Consider the following 19,375-nt stretch of genomic DNA (forward strand, 5'->3'; position numbering starts at 1 on the left):
GAGCTAGAGTTCTGAGTGGTTGTGAGCTGCCCAGCATGGATGCTGGACAGAGAACTCGAATCCTCTGGACGAGCAGCATGCACTCTTAACCACTCAACCATCCATAGGTGAACGCTGTGAGTGGGGGTCGAAACAGAGACCATCCAAGCTGCCTGCACAATAGCCGAGAAGCAATTGCCTCTTGTATATTGTCCGTGTGCTTTGCCACCAATCAGCATGAGCGTTGAATACCACAGAGATTTCTCTTTTATTAATTAATTTATTTATTTTACATCTCAATCAGAGCTTCCCCTCCCTCTCTCCTTCCAGTCCCTCCTTCTCATCAGCCCTTCACTCTATGCCCCGCCTCCTTTTCTCCTCAGAGAAGAGGAGACCTCCCATGGATGTCAAGATTCCCACTTGGCATATCAAATTGTAGAAGGCATATCAAGTTGTAGTAGGGCTAAGAGCCTCTTCTTCTATTGAGGCTAGACAAGGTTGTCCAGTTAGGGGAAAGGGAGCCAAAGGCAGGCAATGGAGTCAGAGACAGGCGCTGCTCCTGCTGTTAGCGGTCCCACGTGAGGACTAAGGTGTACACCTGTTACATATGTTAGCACAGAGATTTCTATCGAGCATTTTATTAAATAGATAAAATTTTATAGTATCATGTAGAAGTCATAGGTGGCTAATCAACTAACATACTTGGTGCGCTCTACGGGTCCTGCTGGCAGACGCTGTAATTCAGTTGTGGAATTAACAAAGAATTTTCAGTCTCATCTTTATTCTGGAAGTCAAGGCCAGTGCTCTGGCACTGGATAAACTCGGGAGGAAATGTCTGGAAGGAACATGGCAAGTTAAGACCGACTGAGGATAAGACCAGACAGTCACGTGGCTGTCCTTTGGCACAGAGTCTTGTGTTGAACAGAGAGAGGGGAAGTCCCCAATGCCTGAATCCTTACTGAGCGCACAGCCATCTGCGGCAGCCTTTGACTGATCCGTTTTCCTCAATGCAAACCACCACGAGGCGGATCTTTTCTCCTTTTATTCTTTGAGATCGTAACATAACTATATCATCTCTCGCCTCACTTTCCTCCCTCCAAACCTTCCCATAGACCTTTCCTTGCTCTTTGTTCATTAATTGCTACAGGGCCCCGAGACATGCTTTCCTCTTCAAGCAAGGCAACTAGGAAGCGTTTGGCAATTGACCCAGAACTCTAGTTAGAACCGGAACTGATAACCAACCACAGGACATACATGTGGCCATGAGATTCTAAATCTTTTATTCTTCACTGTGAATGTTTCTCTTGCATTCTGAAGCCATTAAGAGAATGATTCTCGGGGTTGGGGATTTAGCTCAGTGGTAGAGCGCTTGCCTAGGAAGCACAAGGCCCTGGGTTCGGTCCCCAGCTCTGAAAAAAAGAACCAAAAAAAAAAAAAAAAAAAAAGAGAATGATTCTCTCTGGGTGAATTATTTAATATTCGAACATGCTAAAACATAACTTTGGCAGCGCTCTGGTTCCGAGGGAGAGAAAGTATTACTGAGAGCTTCCTGCTCTTAACTTGCTTGAGGTTCAGGAGGAGGCCCCTGAGGAGCACTTTGCTGTTGAAAAAGAGAAAATCACAAAAATGTTGCATGAGCAATAACCGTCACCTGTGTTGGTTTAATGATGGCCTCTAGCCACAGGGCTTTTGAAGGTCTTAACTTCTGACTAATAGTTGATGGGTTGTATCATTAATGGGGTCATGATGTCTCAAGAATAGGTTCAAAATGAGTATAAAGGAAACTATGACCTCCCCATCCTTTAGTCCAATAATCTTATGTTCATTGACTGAAACATTCTTGAAAATTTTAAATTGTATTTGAGGGGAAATGCCCAAAGTGAAAAGTCTTTATACCTTGCATGCAACAAGGTCATCCCTGGAGGTGGGGGGAGAGCTTATTTCATAAGGCCCCATGCCAGGCCCTCTCCATCACCACACAGGCCCCTGACGAGCTGCCAGAGAGCTGCCCTTCCTGTGGTGTTGAGTTCACCCAGTCGGGTGGAGAATCCACTAGTTGGCAGACTGTCACGTACTCCGAAGTCCCAGCCAGCACGATCATACACACGTAGGCAGGACACACCCTGACCGTTTGACGGATTCTGGAGTAGTTCTGATACTCTAGGCGGGAAGAGACAGCTGTAGGCCCAGCTGTGGAGACACAGCCACAAGCAGACAAGAGTAGGGCGGACACATAAAGAGAGGCTACAGTGGGCTCACGTGAAACGCCTGTCCGTTGAGTTGGCTCCCAGAAAGCCTCTCCACACCTTCTAGTCAGCAGGCCAACTGAGACTGCTTTTATAACAGAGCAGCAGTGTCCATCTCTGAGTACAAGGATGGCCAAGAGTACACCACGCCAACCCTAGTCTCTGCCTGCAGCGCGCAGAGATGTAATGAAGTAAAGTTAATTAGATGTAGGGGAACAGCCTGGTTAAAAGAGCAGACACAAATATATTTCTATGAAAACCATATAGGAAGCTGTAATGAAAATAAAATTGAAGGGCGAGAAGAGTGGCCCCATCCTAGAACTCAAGACCCTGGTACCATCCCCCACACTGCAACACCACTGGAATAGTCATCATTAATATTGTTTGTATAATATTATTTAGGTAATAATTTCGTTGTTGAAAGAAAGTTGCTTTTTCCAAGAGACATGTTTGAGACAGCTTTTTAAAAGTTAGAAAAGAACACATCAGTGGAGATTAAATCGTAGGGCTGAGGAGATGTCTCAGTAGTTCAGAGCACTTTCTGTTCTCCCAGGGGACCCAAGCTCAGCTCCTAGCACTCATGTTGGGGCCTCACAGCCACCGGTAACCCCAGCTTTGGGGAGTAGTTTTTTGGCCTCTGAAGGTACCAGCATATGTATAGCATGCATACACATGCACAAACATATAGAAATAGCTTTACCAGCACATGTATAGCATGCATACACACGCACAAACATATAGAAATAGCTTTTTTGTAAGTGATGAGATCTCTACTATAAGATCGAAGATTTCCTAGATATTAAACAGCTTTTAACTTTCTACCATCATTAAGAACCTTTAATAGAGGCTGAAGAGATGGCTTGATGGTTAAGGGCACTGGCTGCTCTTCCAGAGGAGCTGAGTTCAATTCCCAGCAACCACATGGTGGCTCACAGCCATCTGTAATGGGATCTGATGCCCTCTTCTGGCCTGCAGGTGCACATGCAGATGGAACGCTCCTATACATAAAATAAATAATACTAAAAAAAAAATGAACCTTAAATACAGCGACGATATTCTAACAAGCAAGTATGCTAAAATGACATTCATTTTGGTTTCTTACTTTTAATATTGCAATTAGATAAAAATATGTGCTCATTTTGAGGTAGCGTGTCAGCCTGAATTCACTCTGTTTTTCAGTGATTTGGTGGGAAGTGTGTGTGTGTGTATGCGTGTGTGTGTGTGTGTGTTATGTGTGTGTTTGTGTGTGTGTGTGTGTGTGTGTGTGTTGTATATAGAGGTAAAGAAAGAGGAAGAGAGCAACAGAGCCAGAGGAAAATGAAGTGTATGTGGAAATTATATCAACAGCTAGTAAACTTAAATGAGACAGTGTAAGACAGTTTATTGTAATGCCTTTCAACTCTCACGTGGACTTTAAATGCTACAAATAATTCAGTTTGTGTCAGTTTCAGCATGTTACAGTCTCAGAAGGCTCTGTCTTCGCCTTAATCGTAATTGCCCATAAACCACACAGGCGTGGAGCCCCTTGGTCACAGCAGAACCGTAGGCTTCCGTCCGATCGGCCCAGCATTTGTTCAGGGTATACGGCACAATTAAGACATTGACATGAAGGACGCTGGACAGTTCCTTCTCCCCTGGAACATACAGCCATCAGGAAAATATACATTAAACATGAAACTACAGAAGTTCCATGAGAGGAGATGTGGCCTAGACTAAAGGAGTTCAAGGTGGATGCAGTGTTCAAGCTACAGTCGAAAGGTTTCCAGAGTAGAGACTGAACGACTCTTACTCAAAACAAATAGATAACTGACAACGGGGTCCCCAAGGAGGAGTTAGAGAAAGGACTAAAGGAGCTAAAGGGGCTGCAACCCCATGAGATAAACAACAATGCCAACAAACCAGAGCTCCCAAGGACTAATCCACCATCCAAAGAATACACATGGGCAGACCCACGGCTCCAGCTGCATATGTAGCAGAGGATGGCCTTCTTGGGCACCAATGGGAGGAGAAGTTCTTGGTCCTGCCAAGGCTGGACCCCTCCCTCCCCCAGTGTAGGGGAATGTCAGGGCAGGGAGGCAGGAAGTGGGGGTGGTTGGAGGGGAGAATACCCTTATAGAAGAAGGGGGAGGGAAATGGGATAGGGGGCTTATGGACAAGAAAGCAGGAAAGGGAATAGCATTTGAAATGTAAATAAAAATATCCAAGAAAAAAAGTTCAAGGTTAAAAAAACAAATAAATGAAGATAGAAGGATGGATGGAAGGACTCATGGATGGATAGATGGATAGATAGATGATATAGAATAAACAAAATAAAATTGAATTAAGCCTGCCTTGTGGCCCCATATAATATTCTTATGTTTAGAGGATAACCATGTCCCCCACTCCCTTTCCCTAAATGAGATGTTCAGGATCCAGTCATCTATGGTTTGAGAGAGGCAGAACTTCATGCTATCGATTGAGGACAGGGGCTAGGGCTGTCATGCATACTCTAATTGAGTACAGTGGCTTGGAAACCCCATGTATACGATGTCAAGTTCATGCAGAGACAGGGTTCTCAGCTGTGAGAAAGAAATCACTAGCAGCAAAGAGGTCTTGATGAAAGGGATTCCCGAGCGCTAGTCCAAACGCTTCTGACTCAGTTGTGGGACGGAGATGAGAATCTGCCCTCCTGACAGTTTGTCAGATGACACGGATGTTCAGGGAACCCATTGTTAAGAAGAGTGCAGTTAATTACTTGACTGATAGGAATATAGACTGTTGAGACAACTAGGATGGGTCCTTACCACTACAGACACCTGTGACCTGCAGACTGGGTACCTCAGTCAGTACTTCCGGTTCACGGGATCACAATGCATGGAAGGAGTGAGGGCGGGAAAACCATCGCGCACCCTCTTCCATGGATGGCAGAAAAGTCTCCTGTTCTCACCCAAGGAAATACATTCAGTTAATTAGATTTTTGAGACTCTTTTCCTTTCAGCTGCACAAATAGAATTTCGTTTTCTTTCTAAGTTCCCTTCCGGTTTCCTCAATTTCTTAGGTCATCAATTACCATTGATATTGTCAATTATCAATTATATTTTTTTCTATAGAAGCAGTTAGTATTGACTAAAGGAAACAATGAAGGAAAAGATTCATGTATGACTGTAGAATATATCAGGTATATAAAAGTACATATTAAAGCGACTACTTATGACTGTTTTTATTCTTCTTTTCCTGTAGGTGGGTAATATTTTTTAGAGTTGATTTGTATGTGCCAAAGGGTCATAGACTAGATAGACTAGAAGGTCCCTCACTCAAGACAGGGTTTCTCTGTGTAGCCTTGGCTCTCTTGGAACTCACTCTGTAGACCAGGCTGGCCTTGAACTCAGAGATCTGCCTGCCTCTGCCTCCGGAGTGCTGGGATTAAAGGTGTGCCCTGCCTCTGCCAGACATCTGGACATTAATATTCTTATACCAGTCTTGAATGCTAGTTCAGGGAAGCAAAGCTTAGAACCACATGGAGAAAATGGTACGCATTCAATCATAACATAGGAGAGGTGGTGCACACAGGAGAGCCAGGATTAAATATGCATTGAAGCCAAATCTGTCTGTCTCTCTGTCTGTCTGTCTCTCTGTCTGTCTCTGCCTTCTCTCTCTCTCTCTCTCTCTCTCTCTCTCTTTCTCTGTCACACACACACACACACACACACACACACACACACACACACACACACACACACATTCTAATGAACCTAAAAATACACCAATGTTAGACCAACCACTTCCCACCTACATCAATGGCAGTTTCCTATAATTCAACTTTTTATTATCATAGAAAAGGGAGGAGGGTTGACCACCTTCACCCTTTCCACAAGTAAACCGCCTAACTTCCTAGGTCTTAGTTGAAAAGAAAAAAAAAAAAGACACTTCTATGTCATTTGACATTTCTTCTATGATTTTTTTTCTATTCCTTTTTATTGAAGTGTTGCCACAATGTCATGCGGATCATGGTTCAGGTGTCCAAGGTTCAAAGATCAGAAGAGTTTGCTATCCATCAACTGTCCTCTTTTGCTCTTCCCAGGGCTGTGTCTGCGAAGGCAAAGGAAAATGCCTCTGCTGGGGAACTAAAGGGGAGAAGGTAAGACAAGAATTTCCTGCTGCCTCTTCACAGATGCCTGAGTCTGCCACACTTTGCCCTTCTGTAGTGGAGATCATCATCCAGTCCCCTAAATCCACCTTTAAAGTAATTGTATATAAACATTAACCTTAAACAATGTTGAAAGCCTTCTAGGAAAACTTCATCGCCCCCGGCTACCTTGGGTAAATACTGGCAGCCAGACTGTAACTCTCTTGGCTGAATAAGTAGCGAGTTGGCAGCAAAAGAACATTTTTATGAAGCCTCCCTAGCATACGCTATATTTATAATGTTACTAAACACGAGAGAAGAAATTAAAACAACTTAATTCTCTCGCTTCGATGTAAACATTGAAACCCGCAGACTCTGGGCTACAGCACTGGAACAAGACCGCCCCCTGGTGGCGAAATCGGCAGCAGCCCTCTAGTTAAAAATTCAAAGCTCCTTTGAAGAATGCAAGGAAAACGAAGGCTGCGAAATCTCATCAGTTTGCTCCATTAACTCCCAATTTATGGTAATTAAGACAGGGGCAGAGCTAAAGTATCTTCGTTTGTTTACCAACCTCTTTTCTCTCAGAGATATTAATTAATGGCTCAACGATATTGAAAAATAACTATTAAAAATGCTTCAAAGAAAGCACATTTTGAGCTGTCTAAATATTTATACATGCCTATATGATAATTACAATGGTAATTTTATCTGTATTTTGTTTGCCAATTGTTGCAAACTTGATCGAACTAACTAGTAGCCTTGACTGTTGAAGACTGTTTGCAGTATTCTGGTTCCTGGGAAGGTTTTTGTTGGTGAAATTCTATTTTACTCACTCTACCGGACGCTTCCCCATAGCGTCATCCAGCCCTACCTACAAGATCATTTAGCTCACACTTTGTGCTGTGCTGCTCTTGATGCCTCTCCTGAAACTCCATGAAAACAACCGGCTGAGAGACTCGTTCCTTTTCATCAAAAATGCTTTTGAGTTCACATCTCCATGGTATTCTGTTTTCCTTTCATCTTTACTAAGAACTCAAAACACACCCTTTCTCCTCATCTTTACCGTCTCCACCTCTTAATAAACACATTCCACTAATCTTGACTTTCTATCAAGACTGTCCTTTCAATTCTTGGTCCCTTTCCCTCTAACCTCTGTCCTGGGTAGGTCTAGTGTCTGGGGAAAGTCTCTAAAGGACATGGGCACCACTCTGCAGCCTATGGACATACATTAGTAGACGCTGGCTACCCTCGGAGCTGCAGTGCTAACTTGCAACCCCTTGATACAAGAGAAGAGCATCATTGCGAAGAGAAGGCTGCCCTCTGGCAGCGCGTGTTGCTGGATAACTGCTGCTTGCTTCTTGATTTCTTTTCGTTTTAACAGGGGGAGATCGGCTTCCCTGGGCCCCCTGGATTTCCTGGCCAGAAAGGATTCCCAGGCCCTGAAGGCTTGCCTGGACCACAGGGACCCAAGGTATGTCAGCCTGCAAGCTTGGTAAATCCTCTGCCCACCCAACCCCTCTCCACGCTCACCCTATGGGCCATTGAGACTGTATAGATTCCCCACCTGGCGACTATAAAACAAGTTCTTGGTTTCCTCTCTTACCGAGCTTTCACCCAGCTCATCCACCCAGGCCATGTGTAGTTTCTGCCCATAAATGTAGCCAAGCTTCTCTTACATGGGGGGAGGAGGACTTTTCCACTTTCACTTGTGCCTGACCACTGGGATTCCATTAGTTCGGGAGCATCTCCTTTCTAAAGGATCTTGGAGTTAATGCTCTCGGTATTGGCTTTTCTATCTCAGGGCAGAAACATACAAGTTTTGCTATGCTGGCACACAAATTCGTCTAGATCTTTGCAGGTCCCCTAACGACAGGATTTTCATCCTCTCCTTGTCTTTTCTTTAGGTCAGGCTCTTGGAGGAGTAGGTAGTGTGGTACCTGTGGGTCTCCCGCTCTTCCTCCCTTAGCCAAAGCCACTTTGCGTTTGGATTCTTCCCTGAAAACATTCCTGCAAATTTCACCAGTGACCTCCAAATGACCACTGTGGAGGGTACTTTTGGATCCTGACCTAGCATGAACCTCTGCTTTACTTCCCATCTGGAAACATCTGTCTGCCTTTGTTTTTGGACGTCCCCTATCCCTGACTCTATTCCTGTCTCCCCATCACCCGTTCCTTTGTGGGGTCTGGTGAGCATTGCGCTCCTCAGGTTTGAAGCAGGGGGCTGCCAGCTTACCATGCAGCTTCATCCTAAAGGCTGTGGTGATAGTCAAAGGCTCTTGCTTCAATAAATACCCAAGAGGAACTACCAGATAACCGTGAACCACTAGATCTGCCTATTATTCCTTCCCTGGGGACATCAGCTAGCCACACACCTGGGCTGTCAGGCATACAAACTCATTCCCCTGACTACTGACCTCCAACAAGCTGTGAGCTATAAGCTATGAACGATAATTATAAGTGATCTCTGTGGAATCTTTTAAAATCCCATACTGTATTGACATACACTAGAACACTTAAACGGTGCATTTTCCCTCTGCCAAGCACTGCCCCAGTTACTCCTCCCTGTGCTTCATTTTCTCTTCACTTTGACCCGGTAATGCCCATACACAGAACTCCAGGGGACCTCTCTGTGATTACCACTTTATTGTAGAGGATGCATCTGAAGAGATAGACAAGAACACAGGATTCATGAAGGTCTTAGTGCAGGCACCTCCATTCCCCGGAAGTGAAGTATCTCACTCTCTGGACACACAGATCCCCTTCAGCCCAACTGAACCTTAGGCTAGGGATTCTTACAGAGGCTTCCTCTAGGAGGCAGGAGCCTCCCCTAAACCAGACTCTAGCACCTTTGCTCCTTAGACAATGGGTTGCAGCTAGAGTTTCCAAGCTTCTAATCATGGCTTGACCTTTCTTGTGATCATCCCCACCCCCACCCCCAGCCAAGAGTCTATCAAAAATCCCTTCATCCAAAGACGTGTCTCTTGATGTGATGATGAATCCCAAGGGATTTGGGGACTGTGTAGGTGTCAACCATTAGGACTTGGTGCCCTGATCTCTCTGGAAGGATGAAGGAGCTTAGGAGGAATAAAGGAAGCTCTGAAGACAGAACCGAGAAGCCATTACTACACCGAGGGAGCTGAACCTGCACTTGGGGTTTGCAAAGCAAGTCTGATTCCCAAGCACTCTCCATCTCTGTCTATCTCGCCCACGGCACCGCCCTCTTTCTCTTTCTCTCCTTCTGGTGCCAACTTTGAAACAGCAAGGATGGGGAGATGGCTCAGAAGGTAAAGTGTGCTTGCTACACGAGCAGGAGGACCTGAGCTTAGATCCCCAGCAAAAGCCAGGCACAGCACTGCACCTCTGTAACCGCGGGGATGGGAGTCCTGGAGCTCCTGGCCAGCCAGCCTGCGTCAATAAACTTTCAATTCGGTCAGAGATTCTGTCCAAAAACACAAGGTGAAGAGGGACAGAGGAAGACACCCCTCCCGCTGCCAAATCTGACTTCCACATGTACACACACACACACACACACACACACACACACACACACACACACACACACAAGCATGCATGTATCCATGCATACACATGCACACTTTTAAAACACAGAGTATGGGCTGAGACTGAATTTTCTACTATTTTCAGTGATTGGGCTTGGATTTCCCTTTATTTCATTAGTAAACGATTTCGGACATGGGAAACCTACAGGTGGATTATCTGAGAACCTGTTTTTTACACAATGTTTTTATGTAGTCAGACCAGGCTGGCCTGGAACTCACAGAGATCCACCTGCCTCCGCCCCCCAAGTACTGGGACTAAGGTGTGTACCACCAAGGCCCAGCAAGGACTCCTCTCTTGTTTTATTCTCCATACTTTGCTCGCTTGCTTTCAACACGTCTTTAGGAATGCTGGTTGCAATTACAATTGTCCTCACTGTGGTGCTTCCCATGGATCACACAGTGTGCAAACATTCCATAAAGCCAACGCAGAAAACACCTGCTATGTCACGATATCTTATTTTCAGGCATAGCTAAAAATACTCCAAAGGAGTGGCTGGCCAACGGCAAAACTCAGAGACCATTAAAAACTTGACAAAACATTTTCAGATTTATAAGCTTCCGTTCTACGTGATATTTTCTGCATGAGAAGATTTACAGCAGGGGGGAGTAAATCCTGAAAACCTGTCTACTTTTCTGCCCTCTACATAACACAAAACAGCTCCCATGGAGGGAGGGGCTGGAGTGGGAGAAGAGACAGCCTTGAATATGGCCTTGCACCCAGGAATTCCACCTCAGAAAGGAATGGCTCACTTTGGCCTTGATGGTCCAATCTCAGAAGTCTCTGTAACAGCCTTTCCAAAAGAAAAGAACAAAGAAAAAAGAAGAAGAAAAAACCCCTGAAACTGTGGAATGATGAAAATGGCTTTTGAACGATGGTGCTTTCACAGCAAGGAGCTTAGTTAAAATATTCTCCATTTAAGGTTATTCTCTATAAAAAAAAAAATGGGGCCTCAGACCAAGATTCATTGTGTGCTGGAAGCAAGATTGTCTCTGGTGCAGGCAGCCCTCACTCTGTTGTTTATTTACCGGAATGTGTCTGGCACATTGTGTTAGGAAGTGCTTCTTCAGCACAGAATCTCCAGTCTCCTTTGCTATTGTAACTCTGGCGTTCTTCCTTATCAGACCTCAGCAGCTGCTTGGCTAACGTGGGTCTTTTACAGGCCCACAGTACTTTTCCCACGAAGGAGAACCCTGGCAGGATCCTGTTGAATCATTGATTGTGAATCAATATACCTGGGAGGAGGATACGGGGTGGGCTGTTTGAGACCGTCTTCCTTGCAGCAAGCCCCCAGGTTGACACTAAGTCTCTGCTCAGTGGTCCCTAATCCCACTCAGAGTAGCAAAGGTTTCCATGCAGATTTATCTGTCCCTTCCTATTGTCTCTTGATTAGAAGCAGCAAGTGATCAAATCTTATTAACCACAAAACAATCACAAAAGCAAAACTGTTCACACGGAGATAAGACTGGGTACAAAGGGTTTTTACGGGACTGATTCTTTCTCTTTCCACTTGGATCTAGGGCTCCCCAGGACTTCCAGGACTCACTGGCCCCAAAGGCATCAGGGTTAGTAGTTCAACCCATCCATTCCGATTGTTGGCTGAACGTTCTTCTTCTAACGGTAAACATTATTCAAATGTCAGGGAAGAGTGAGCGCATCGTGTTCAGCTCCGTAGATAGAGTTTGAGAACAGCAAAGCTAACCCACTGGGTCATGGTCACAATAATGGCCACTACCTTAGAGACACATGTGAACTGATGGGGGAAGGGTGCAGAGAACTGTGAGGAGAAGAGGGTGCTGTTCCTGATCGATGTGGGAGAACTTAGGAATTAAGGTAAGTATGCCAGCCATGATGGTAGCATCCCAACCCTCTAGTGACAAGGCAGGAGGACTGAGAGTTAGGGACAGCATGACTCCAAGGAAGGAAGGGAAGAAGGAAGGAAGGAAGGAAGGAAGGAAGGAAGGAAGGAAGGAAGGAAGGAGGGAGGGAGGGAGGGAGGGATGTATATAATATATATAGAGAGAGATAGATATAGATATTTGTCCCCATGCTTTTTACAGAAGACATAAACATTTTACTACATGCAAAATATACAGTAAAAATGAATTTCAGCCAGGTGTGGTGACTCACACCTACAACCTCAGCACTCAAGAGGCTGAGGCAGGAGGATTGCTATAAGCTTAAAGTTGGGCGCCTAGTGATAGTCCCAGACTAGCCCTGGTTATATAGAGTGAGACCTTTTCTGAAAGAACAAATAATAAAGAATCCCCCACAACCAAAGAAACCCCCTTTCAAAAAGTTCTATAAAGTAAAACTTTTCTCAGGAGAAAGTGCTTGAGGTGCTAGTCTGATTACCTGAGTGCAATTTGAGGGAGGAACCGGATAGATAGATAGATAGATAGATAGATAGATAGATAGATAGATAGATAGCCTGACTGACAGATACCACACATATGTGCACACACAGAGACACACCTAGAGACAAACACACAGACATACACACTCACCAATTCTAGAAATAGAAGGTAGGGGCATAAAAGCCAGCCTGAGATATGAACATAGTGCGTTCGAGACCAGCCTAGGCACGTACAGAGCAAGGCTGGCTGTCATGAAACAAAACAAAAATTTTTTAAAGTTTTGTAAAGGTAAGATGTACAAGATTTGTCTAGCCATTTTGTTTCTTTTTCTAATCATTTTTCTATATGCAGTCCATACTTGCTAACAAATGATTACTGACATAGCAAATCATTTTATATTTATAGGATGAACATTTTAATTGTTTTCTCTTTCTACCCCCTTCTTATTTTGCTTACATTTAGGGAATAACTGGATTACCAGGGTTTGCAGGTCCTCCTGGACTTCCAGTAAGTGATGAGAAATGTGTGTGTGTGTGTGTGTGTGTGTGTGTCTTTGTGTACCTGTGTGTGTGTAAGTGGGTCTGTGTATGTCTCTGTCTGTGTGTCTCTGTGTGTGCATGTCTATGTATGCATGTGTGTATATGTGTCTGTCTGTATGTAGTATTATGTATGTGTAATTGTGAATGTATATGTGTATGTATGCATGTATGTGTATGTGAGTATACATGTATATGCATTTGTGTGTGTTTGTATGTGTGCAATGTGTGTGTATAATATATGTGTGTATGTAAACATTTGTATGTATATATATGTATGTGTGTGTGATGTGTGTGTATAATGTGTGTGTATAATGTGTGTGTGTGTGTGTATTCTCACTCACATGCTCATTTAATAAAGACATTAAAATAGTCACCCAAGGAAACAGTCTTGACACACTCTTTACAAGAAAAAGCTACACTGGTCATGGCAGAGTATGGCTTTGTGTGATATCTGGGCAGACTGAGTAGAAACAATAGTACAAAGAACAAGCCTGTTAGTGGCATAGAACAAAAACATCCCTCACCGGTGTGTCTGTCTCTCCAGCCCTGCCCACCAATCCCTCACTCAGAAGAGTATGGCATGCAATTCTGTTTCCTGTTTTATCTAAAATATCCACATCTTAGCCAACAATCTGTACCATAGCTAATATGTTTTATTTGCTATGATATTTAAGCTATATCTAAAAGTCTATGATTTAAACTTGTATCTTAGCTAATATGTTTTATTTGCTATGATATTTAAGCTATATCTAAAAGTCTATGGTTTAAACTTGTGTGAGCATTTCTAGCCTACAGCTGTTTCAAATCATGCACCATTTCCCTTGATCCTGACGTTTTTGCTGGATCCTGGACCTTGTGATGCTACCTCTGTCTTTGTCAGTGACTCTTCCTCTTTTTCTAGGGCATCCCAGGCTACCCTGGGCCTCCTGGGCTGGCTGGTTTACCAGGATGCAATGGCTCTAAGGTATGTACTGCCTGCCCGGAGGATTAGTGAGAGTCTTGCTGAAAGAACAAGTCAAATTGGAGCTGCACTGAGATGGAAGTCGACTTTCCCAAAACATTCTTTTAGTCAGGACCCACAGCATGATTTTGAGTAGAAATTACTTCCTTTCCCCTTCCGTACAGTTTTAGGGGAGTTTCCCAACAGTTCCCACAGACTCTCAACTGCTTCCATCAGGGGTCGTAGATATCAAAATCAGAGACTAAAGCTTTGAGTACAAAGTTAGTGTCTAGAAAGGAAAATCTGAGATTGCAGGGCCCACTCGCTACTTTTTTTGTCCTAACTGAGCCCTCCTTTCCCCTAGAACATGGGCCACGAGAGAACTAATTACCAAGAAGCAGCAATTAAAAAGTTCTTGGCACAATTAGGTGGCCATTTATGCACAATTTGAGAAGCGGTAGACCCCAATCTTATTCGCAATTAAGATAACGGGTTTCTGGCCCTCTGCCTTCTGATCAGTAGCCATGAGGAACTTGAACTGGTTTGCCTAGATTTGTCACTGCAGGGTTGGGGGAAGAGACAGGGATAGCTATGAGCTATTCTAGCACAACTAAGAATTCTGACAAACTTCCCATGTCTTCTAGGGTGAACAAGGATTCCCAGGCATTCCTGGCACACCAGGCTATGCAGGGCTCCCAGTAAGTTTGCCTCTCTAACTCCATTTCACAGACATAAATTATGAATGAAAGCTGTCCATTCTATATTCTATGAACAATATCTCTCAGGAGACTGAAAAGAAAAAAGAAACAAACAAACAAACAAAGGGGGAGAGGAAAAATGAATTATAAGGTCAGTTTAGAAATTAAGACTTTGTCTTACTTTTGACATATTCACGTAAAGATGTATATTAGGCATACCGACTGGAAGTGACGATATGAGGTCAAGAATCTAGCAGTTCAGAGCGAGAGCAAGAAAACAGGGATTTAAATGTCAGACTTTATTCAAGCATGTAACTTCTAAGTCAAGGCAAATGAACAGAGAAAGGAGAGAAGGCCCTAACAGCAGAGAGAAACCAGTAAGAGTATGGAAGCCCTGAGGAAGATTTACTTCAAGGAAAAATGGGACAGCCCGATGCTGCCAAAAAGTCTAATAATACTAGGAATGGGGTCTTGTTTTTAGCAACATGAAGAGGTTGCTGACCTTGGAAAGCAATGTTTCCATGGTAGGAAGGAACAGGGAGGCATATCTGGAGCTGAGAAATAAGTGGGAGAACAGGATGCAAATTTGCAGGCAGGATGAGAGAGAGGTTGGTTGTGTTGGATGAAGGCGGATGATGAAGAAACCATGACATTGTGGAGACAAGGTCAAGTGTATGGATTTGTTCAGCTTCCAGTGGTTAATATGTAGCCTCTTTCCTAGGGTCCTGATGGCTTAAAAGGACAAAAGGTGAGTCCTTTGTCAACTACTATGATGGGAGTTCTCTAACCATACATATAAAAAAGGACTCCAATTAATTAATCAAATATAAACATTTCAAACAGACATCATAAACCAGGCCTTGGTATTAATAATTCAGATGCTATAGAAATTAAAACACAGCACTTTCTCCTCTGGCTGTTGTCATAGATGGGTCTGTGGGTCAATTACATCATCTTTTAAGGAAGGAGGATCTAGCGGAAGGAAGCTGATCTCATGTTCCAGACTCCATGTTCTTGGGTCAAGAATTGCTGCCAATTCAGGTGTCTTGGGAAATGATCTATTATTCCTAATTCTTCCCTCCCATCACAATAAATTGTTAGTTTTAAAAATTAGTACAAGAGAGAGGGGAGGGGCTTCTGAAGCCCCACTTCTAACTGAGGTAAGCTAATGGTTGTTGAGGAAGGAGAGACATTTTCTTCGGTAGGAGTTCATGCTTCACACACACACACACACACACACACACACGCACACACGCACACACGCACACACGCACACACACACACAGGGAAAAGAAGAGAAAGACATGAAAGTATGGGAGCCCTATGATCTGTAGGGTGTGAGAGAGATGGGATAATGAGGAGTAAATATGAATTGTATATGCATTATTTATACAAGTACATAAATGCCATAAAGAAGCACATTATGTATAATTTATACGTTTTAAAGTCTTTTTTTAATTCTTTGAAATGGAACAATTGCACATTTTTAAGACACTTCTCCAAGCGCATACCTCCCAAACCCTCTCATTTTTAAGGAAGTTTGACCTTCAATAACGTTTATGGGGGGTTTTGAAACTATAAAGTTAATTGGTATTGATGACTGTCTCTGCCTTTAAGGGCAAGCCTGCTCAAGGAGAAGACGGAGAATTCAATGGAAAAGGTGACCCTGGTCCTCCGGGGGCTCCAGGCTTCCAGGTACAACACTCCCAGAAGGAGTGTTCAGTCATCTTCCTCTTCATCCTCAAATTCTCTCTCCCTCTTCCTTTCTTCCCTTCCACCCTCTTTCTTGCCTGCCTGTTTTTCTTTTTGTCCTCTTCTCTCCCAATCCATACTCTCACCTCAGCTGTTATTCTAACATTACCTTGACCTCATTAGGAGAAGGAACATGTTGTTTTGCAGAAATGACATTGTGTTTGTCTTTTAATCCCTTCTTAAGTCTCTGTCACTCAGCTCCCGAGCCTAAGAATCTTCAGAAAAAGAGTTCTACTTGCCCTGTATTCACTGAAACCAAGGACGGGCGTACACCATGCATTGACTACCATTTAAAACTGGATGGTTAAAGAACACCCTGGTTTCAATACGCGTTATTTTTAAGAGCTCTGTTGAAGCGTAGCTCCCTCCCCTTGAACACTGCATGGTTTGCTTCACTAGTTCATCTGTAGCTAGCCTGGAGGTATTCAATACCAGATCCAGTGAGACACAGCTATTTGGGGGTCATGTGTATTTCATGATTCAGAAGAGCCCTTAGATAGATATAGGCTATAATTGCTAAATTTCAGGCCAATTAGCCAGAAGTAACTTAACATAGCTCAGAATTAATGGTGGAAATCTCTGAGAAGAAGAGATTTGCTTCAGTGAATCAGTTTGAGTTGAAGCAGGGGATGTGCTCACATGGTGACTGGGGCTAACTGAGGGTGAACCGTGACTTCTGACTAGGAGTAGAACAGTCATAGGAATGTGGCTAGGGGCTGGAATAGGCTTCTGAGAGAGGCAATGGAAAGGGATGGCTCTTGATCCTTTGCTTAGGAATCAATCATTGCGGAAAGGAAAGTAGTGACCAGAAACATGGGTGGCTCCTGTGCACTCTATACTGGACAGTGGGTGGCCGAAGACATTGCAATGCATTTATGTAAGGAAGGTTTCTTAAATGCCAGTTGTATGGAGGGATTATTTCTAGGCGCTAGGGTCTAGATCAGCCAAAATACCAGTTCTGAAACTTCTTGTCCTCTCTACATTCTAATGAGAAGACAGAAGCAACATCAATCAATAACTAACTATACCATGTGTTACACGGTAATAGTAATGAATGCTGATCAGAAAAATAAGTCAAGGAAGTGGGGTAGAAATATCAACCAGGAAGAAAACCTTTGGATAGACTGAGAGGGAGCCCAGGGTTCCAGTGGCACAGTCGGCTAGCTGGAGGCACTGGTCCATCAGAGAGGGCATCCTTCTGAGAAGGTCAGCCACAGAGATAGGAAGGGGGAAGAAGTAGGTCATATAGGTAGAAGGAAAACTAGGCAAGAGAGCTGCAGGTGGGGACAGCTCTAAAGGAGGAGAAGAAACACAACTGCCCAAATACAGAGAGGGAGGGAAAGACAGGGAGGAGATAGAGAAAAGAGAGAGGAAAGAAAAACCCTGGAAATTGAATTGCCCAAATCAGGAAGCATCCCTGGCCATGCCCATGTATGCAGTAGCCTCAGATGTTTTAGGCATTTGTATCCTACAGTAATGTGTTTGGAACTCACTGTAGTCGTTTGCAGTCACTTAGAGGGGAGGCAGTATGCTCTTGTGATTTCCTTAATACATCACTATGTCTGACTTTGGCATTAACTGGCAAGTGCATTAAACTCCCTCTTTTTCCTTTTTTCTAACTTCAAGGGTTTACCAGGACCCCCAGGTTTCCCAGGGCCTGCCGGCCCACCAGGGCCCCCAGGATTTTTTGTGAGTATGAAGTCAAGGCAGCTATGCGCATCGGTGATAGCCCATGTTTTAGAGCATTCTCTGGCTGGCTGAGATTCCTGCTGTAACTTTTATTTATGGCCTTTTCTAGGGTTTCCCAGGAGCGATGGGACCCAGAGGACCCAAAGTAAGTCTAACTTCCTAATTTGTAATAGTCAGAGCGCCGTAGCCAGTCCAAAAGCCTAGCTTACTTCTTTGAGCAGACCACTGTGGGTACCTCCCAGGGGATACAGGAGTACCTGCAGGAAAGGGGTCAGGGCCAGCAGTAACTTAATCCATGACTCAGAACAACAGAAGAAAGCAGGAGTTTCTAACATATTGGTTTCCATTTCTAGTAACCCTGCCTCATCACATCAATTCTTACAGTGGGCTGCTTTGCAAAATCCACATGACCTATGTGGCTAGATAAAAGCCAAGTCCATTTGGCCTTCAATCTGGGTGCTTTGGGTGTTTCTATTCAAAATTCAAGCTGTAGTTTCAGGATAAAAATATTGAGTGGAGCTGAGCCTCACCAAGGAACTATTACTAAGCACAGTGGTTCTAACTAATATTGCTGACCTAATGAACTGGACACTTCCCAGTGGGCTTTCACGATTACTACTTCATCGTTAGATGCACACAAGCAGTCTCTCTGTCTCTCTCCCTTGTATTCCACTTTTGGCTTTTCTGACGTTAATTTCAGAAGCTTGACATTCAGTTACTCACCTCTCTTATTTTTAGTGTGACAAATTAGAGCATCAGAAAGCGAAGTGACACAGGAAGTTAGGTAGCCAGGAGTTAAGGGCTCACCAGGAAGTAGCCAGCCAAGGAGATCAAAACCAGACAGTAGCTTAATTGGGAAAATTCTCTCTGGGTGGCTTCCATTCCTCGTCCCCAACTCTTGTGTCATCCATTGTCCTCAGTGAGTCTTCTGTTTCCTGTATCTTGAAACCACCACATTTAACAGAAACACATTGCTAGTGTGTAAAAATAGCAGCATAACTTCATAATTTCAAAACTAAGATGAAACTGTAAGTCTTCCCTTACAAGGACTAGAATTTTAGTGAGCTTCAGTTATTCATATTTATTTTTAAACATAGTGGCTATATATATAAAGGGGTGCAGTAAAGAAATTGCCAACAAGGCTGCTCCATTATTAGGGGGCATATTTATTCTGCATAACAGAGAAAATTTATCCAGAGGCGTCTGAAATAATCCAGAGTGGAGGAAAAAGGACTGCAGGCTAGAGAGCTCTGGAGAGATTATGGATACAGTAAGACAGCAGGAGATAGATGGAAGGGTCTGAGGGAGGGAGAGAGGGAGGGAGGGAGGGAGGGAGGGAGGGAGGAAAGGGGGGAAGGAAGGAGATTAAGTGGGGACACAAAAAATCGGTAAGTCTATAGCTCTGTGATTGTGGTTGTGCCTTTGTTTCTGGGAAAGACATCTTCCTGATCCTTTCTTTCTTTTACAAGGGAGGGAGATAGGAGGGAGGGATAGAGGGAGGAGGGAGGGGCA

At 43.9% G+C, this 19,375-nt stretch overlaps 1 protein-coding gene across 1 annotated transcript in view; it reads left to right on the top strand.

The window, feature by feature from the left end:
• Col4a3 (collagen type IV alpha 3 chain) overlaps positions 1-19,375 on the top strand; it is a 129,107-nt gene that overhangs the window by 49,274 nt on the left and 60,458 nt on the right. Inside the window, exons 2-11 of the mRNA NM_001413988.1 lie at positions 6,286-6,342; positions 7,712-7,801; positions 11,409-11,453; positions 12,708-12,752; positions 13,686-13,748; positions 14,369-14,422; positions 15,144-15,170; positions 16,040-16,117; positions 17,801-17,863; positions 17,973-18,008. Coding sequence (NP_001400917.1) covers positions 6,286-6,342; positions 7,712-7,801; positions 11,409-11,453; positions 12,708-12,752; positions 13,686-13,748; positions 14,369-14,422; positions 15,144-15,170; positions 16,040-16,117; positions 17,801-17,863; positions 17,973-18,008 — 558 coding nt within the window. The remainder of the gene's footprint in view (positions 1-6,285; positions 6,343-7,711; positions 7,802-11,408; positions 11,454-12,707; positions 12,753-13,685; positions 13,749-14,368; positions 14,423-15,143; positions 15,171-16,039; positions 16,118-17,800; positions 17,864-17,972; positions 18,009-19,375) is intronic.

This window comes from Rattus norvegicus, chromosome 9, assembly GCF_021556685.1.
Source record: "Rattus norvegicus strain SHRSP/BbbUtx chromosome 9, alternate assembly SHRSP_T2T, whole genome shotgun sequence".
In the NCBI taxonomy this organism is placed as follows: Eukaryota; Metazoa; Chordata; class Mammalia; order Rodentia; family Muridae; genus Rattus; species Rattus norvegicus.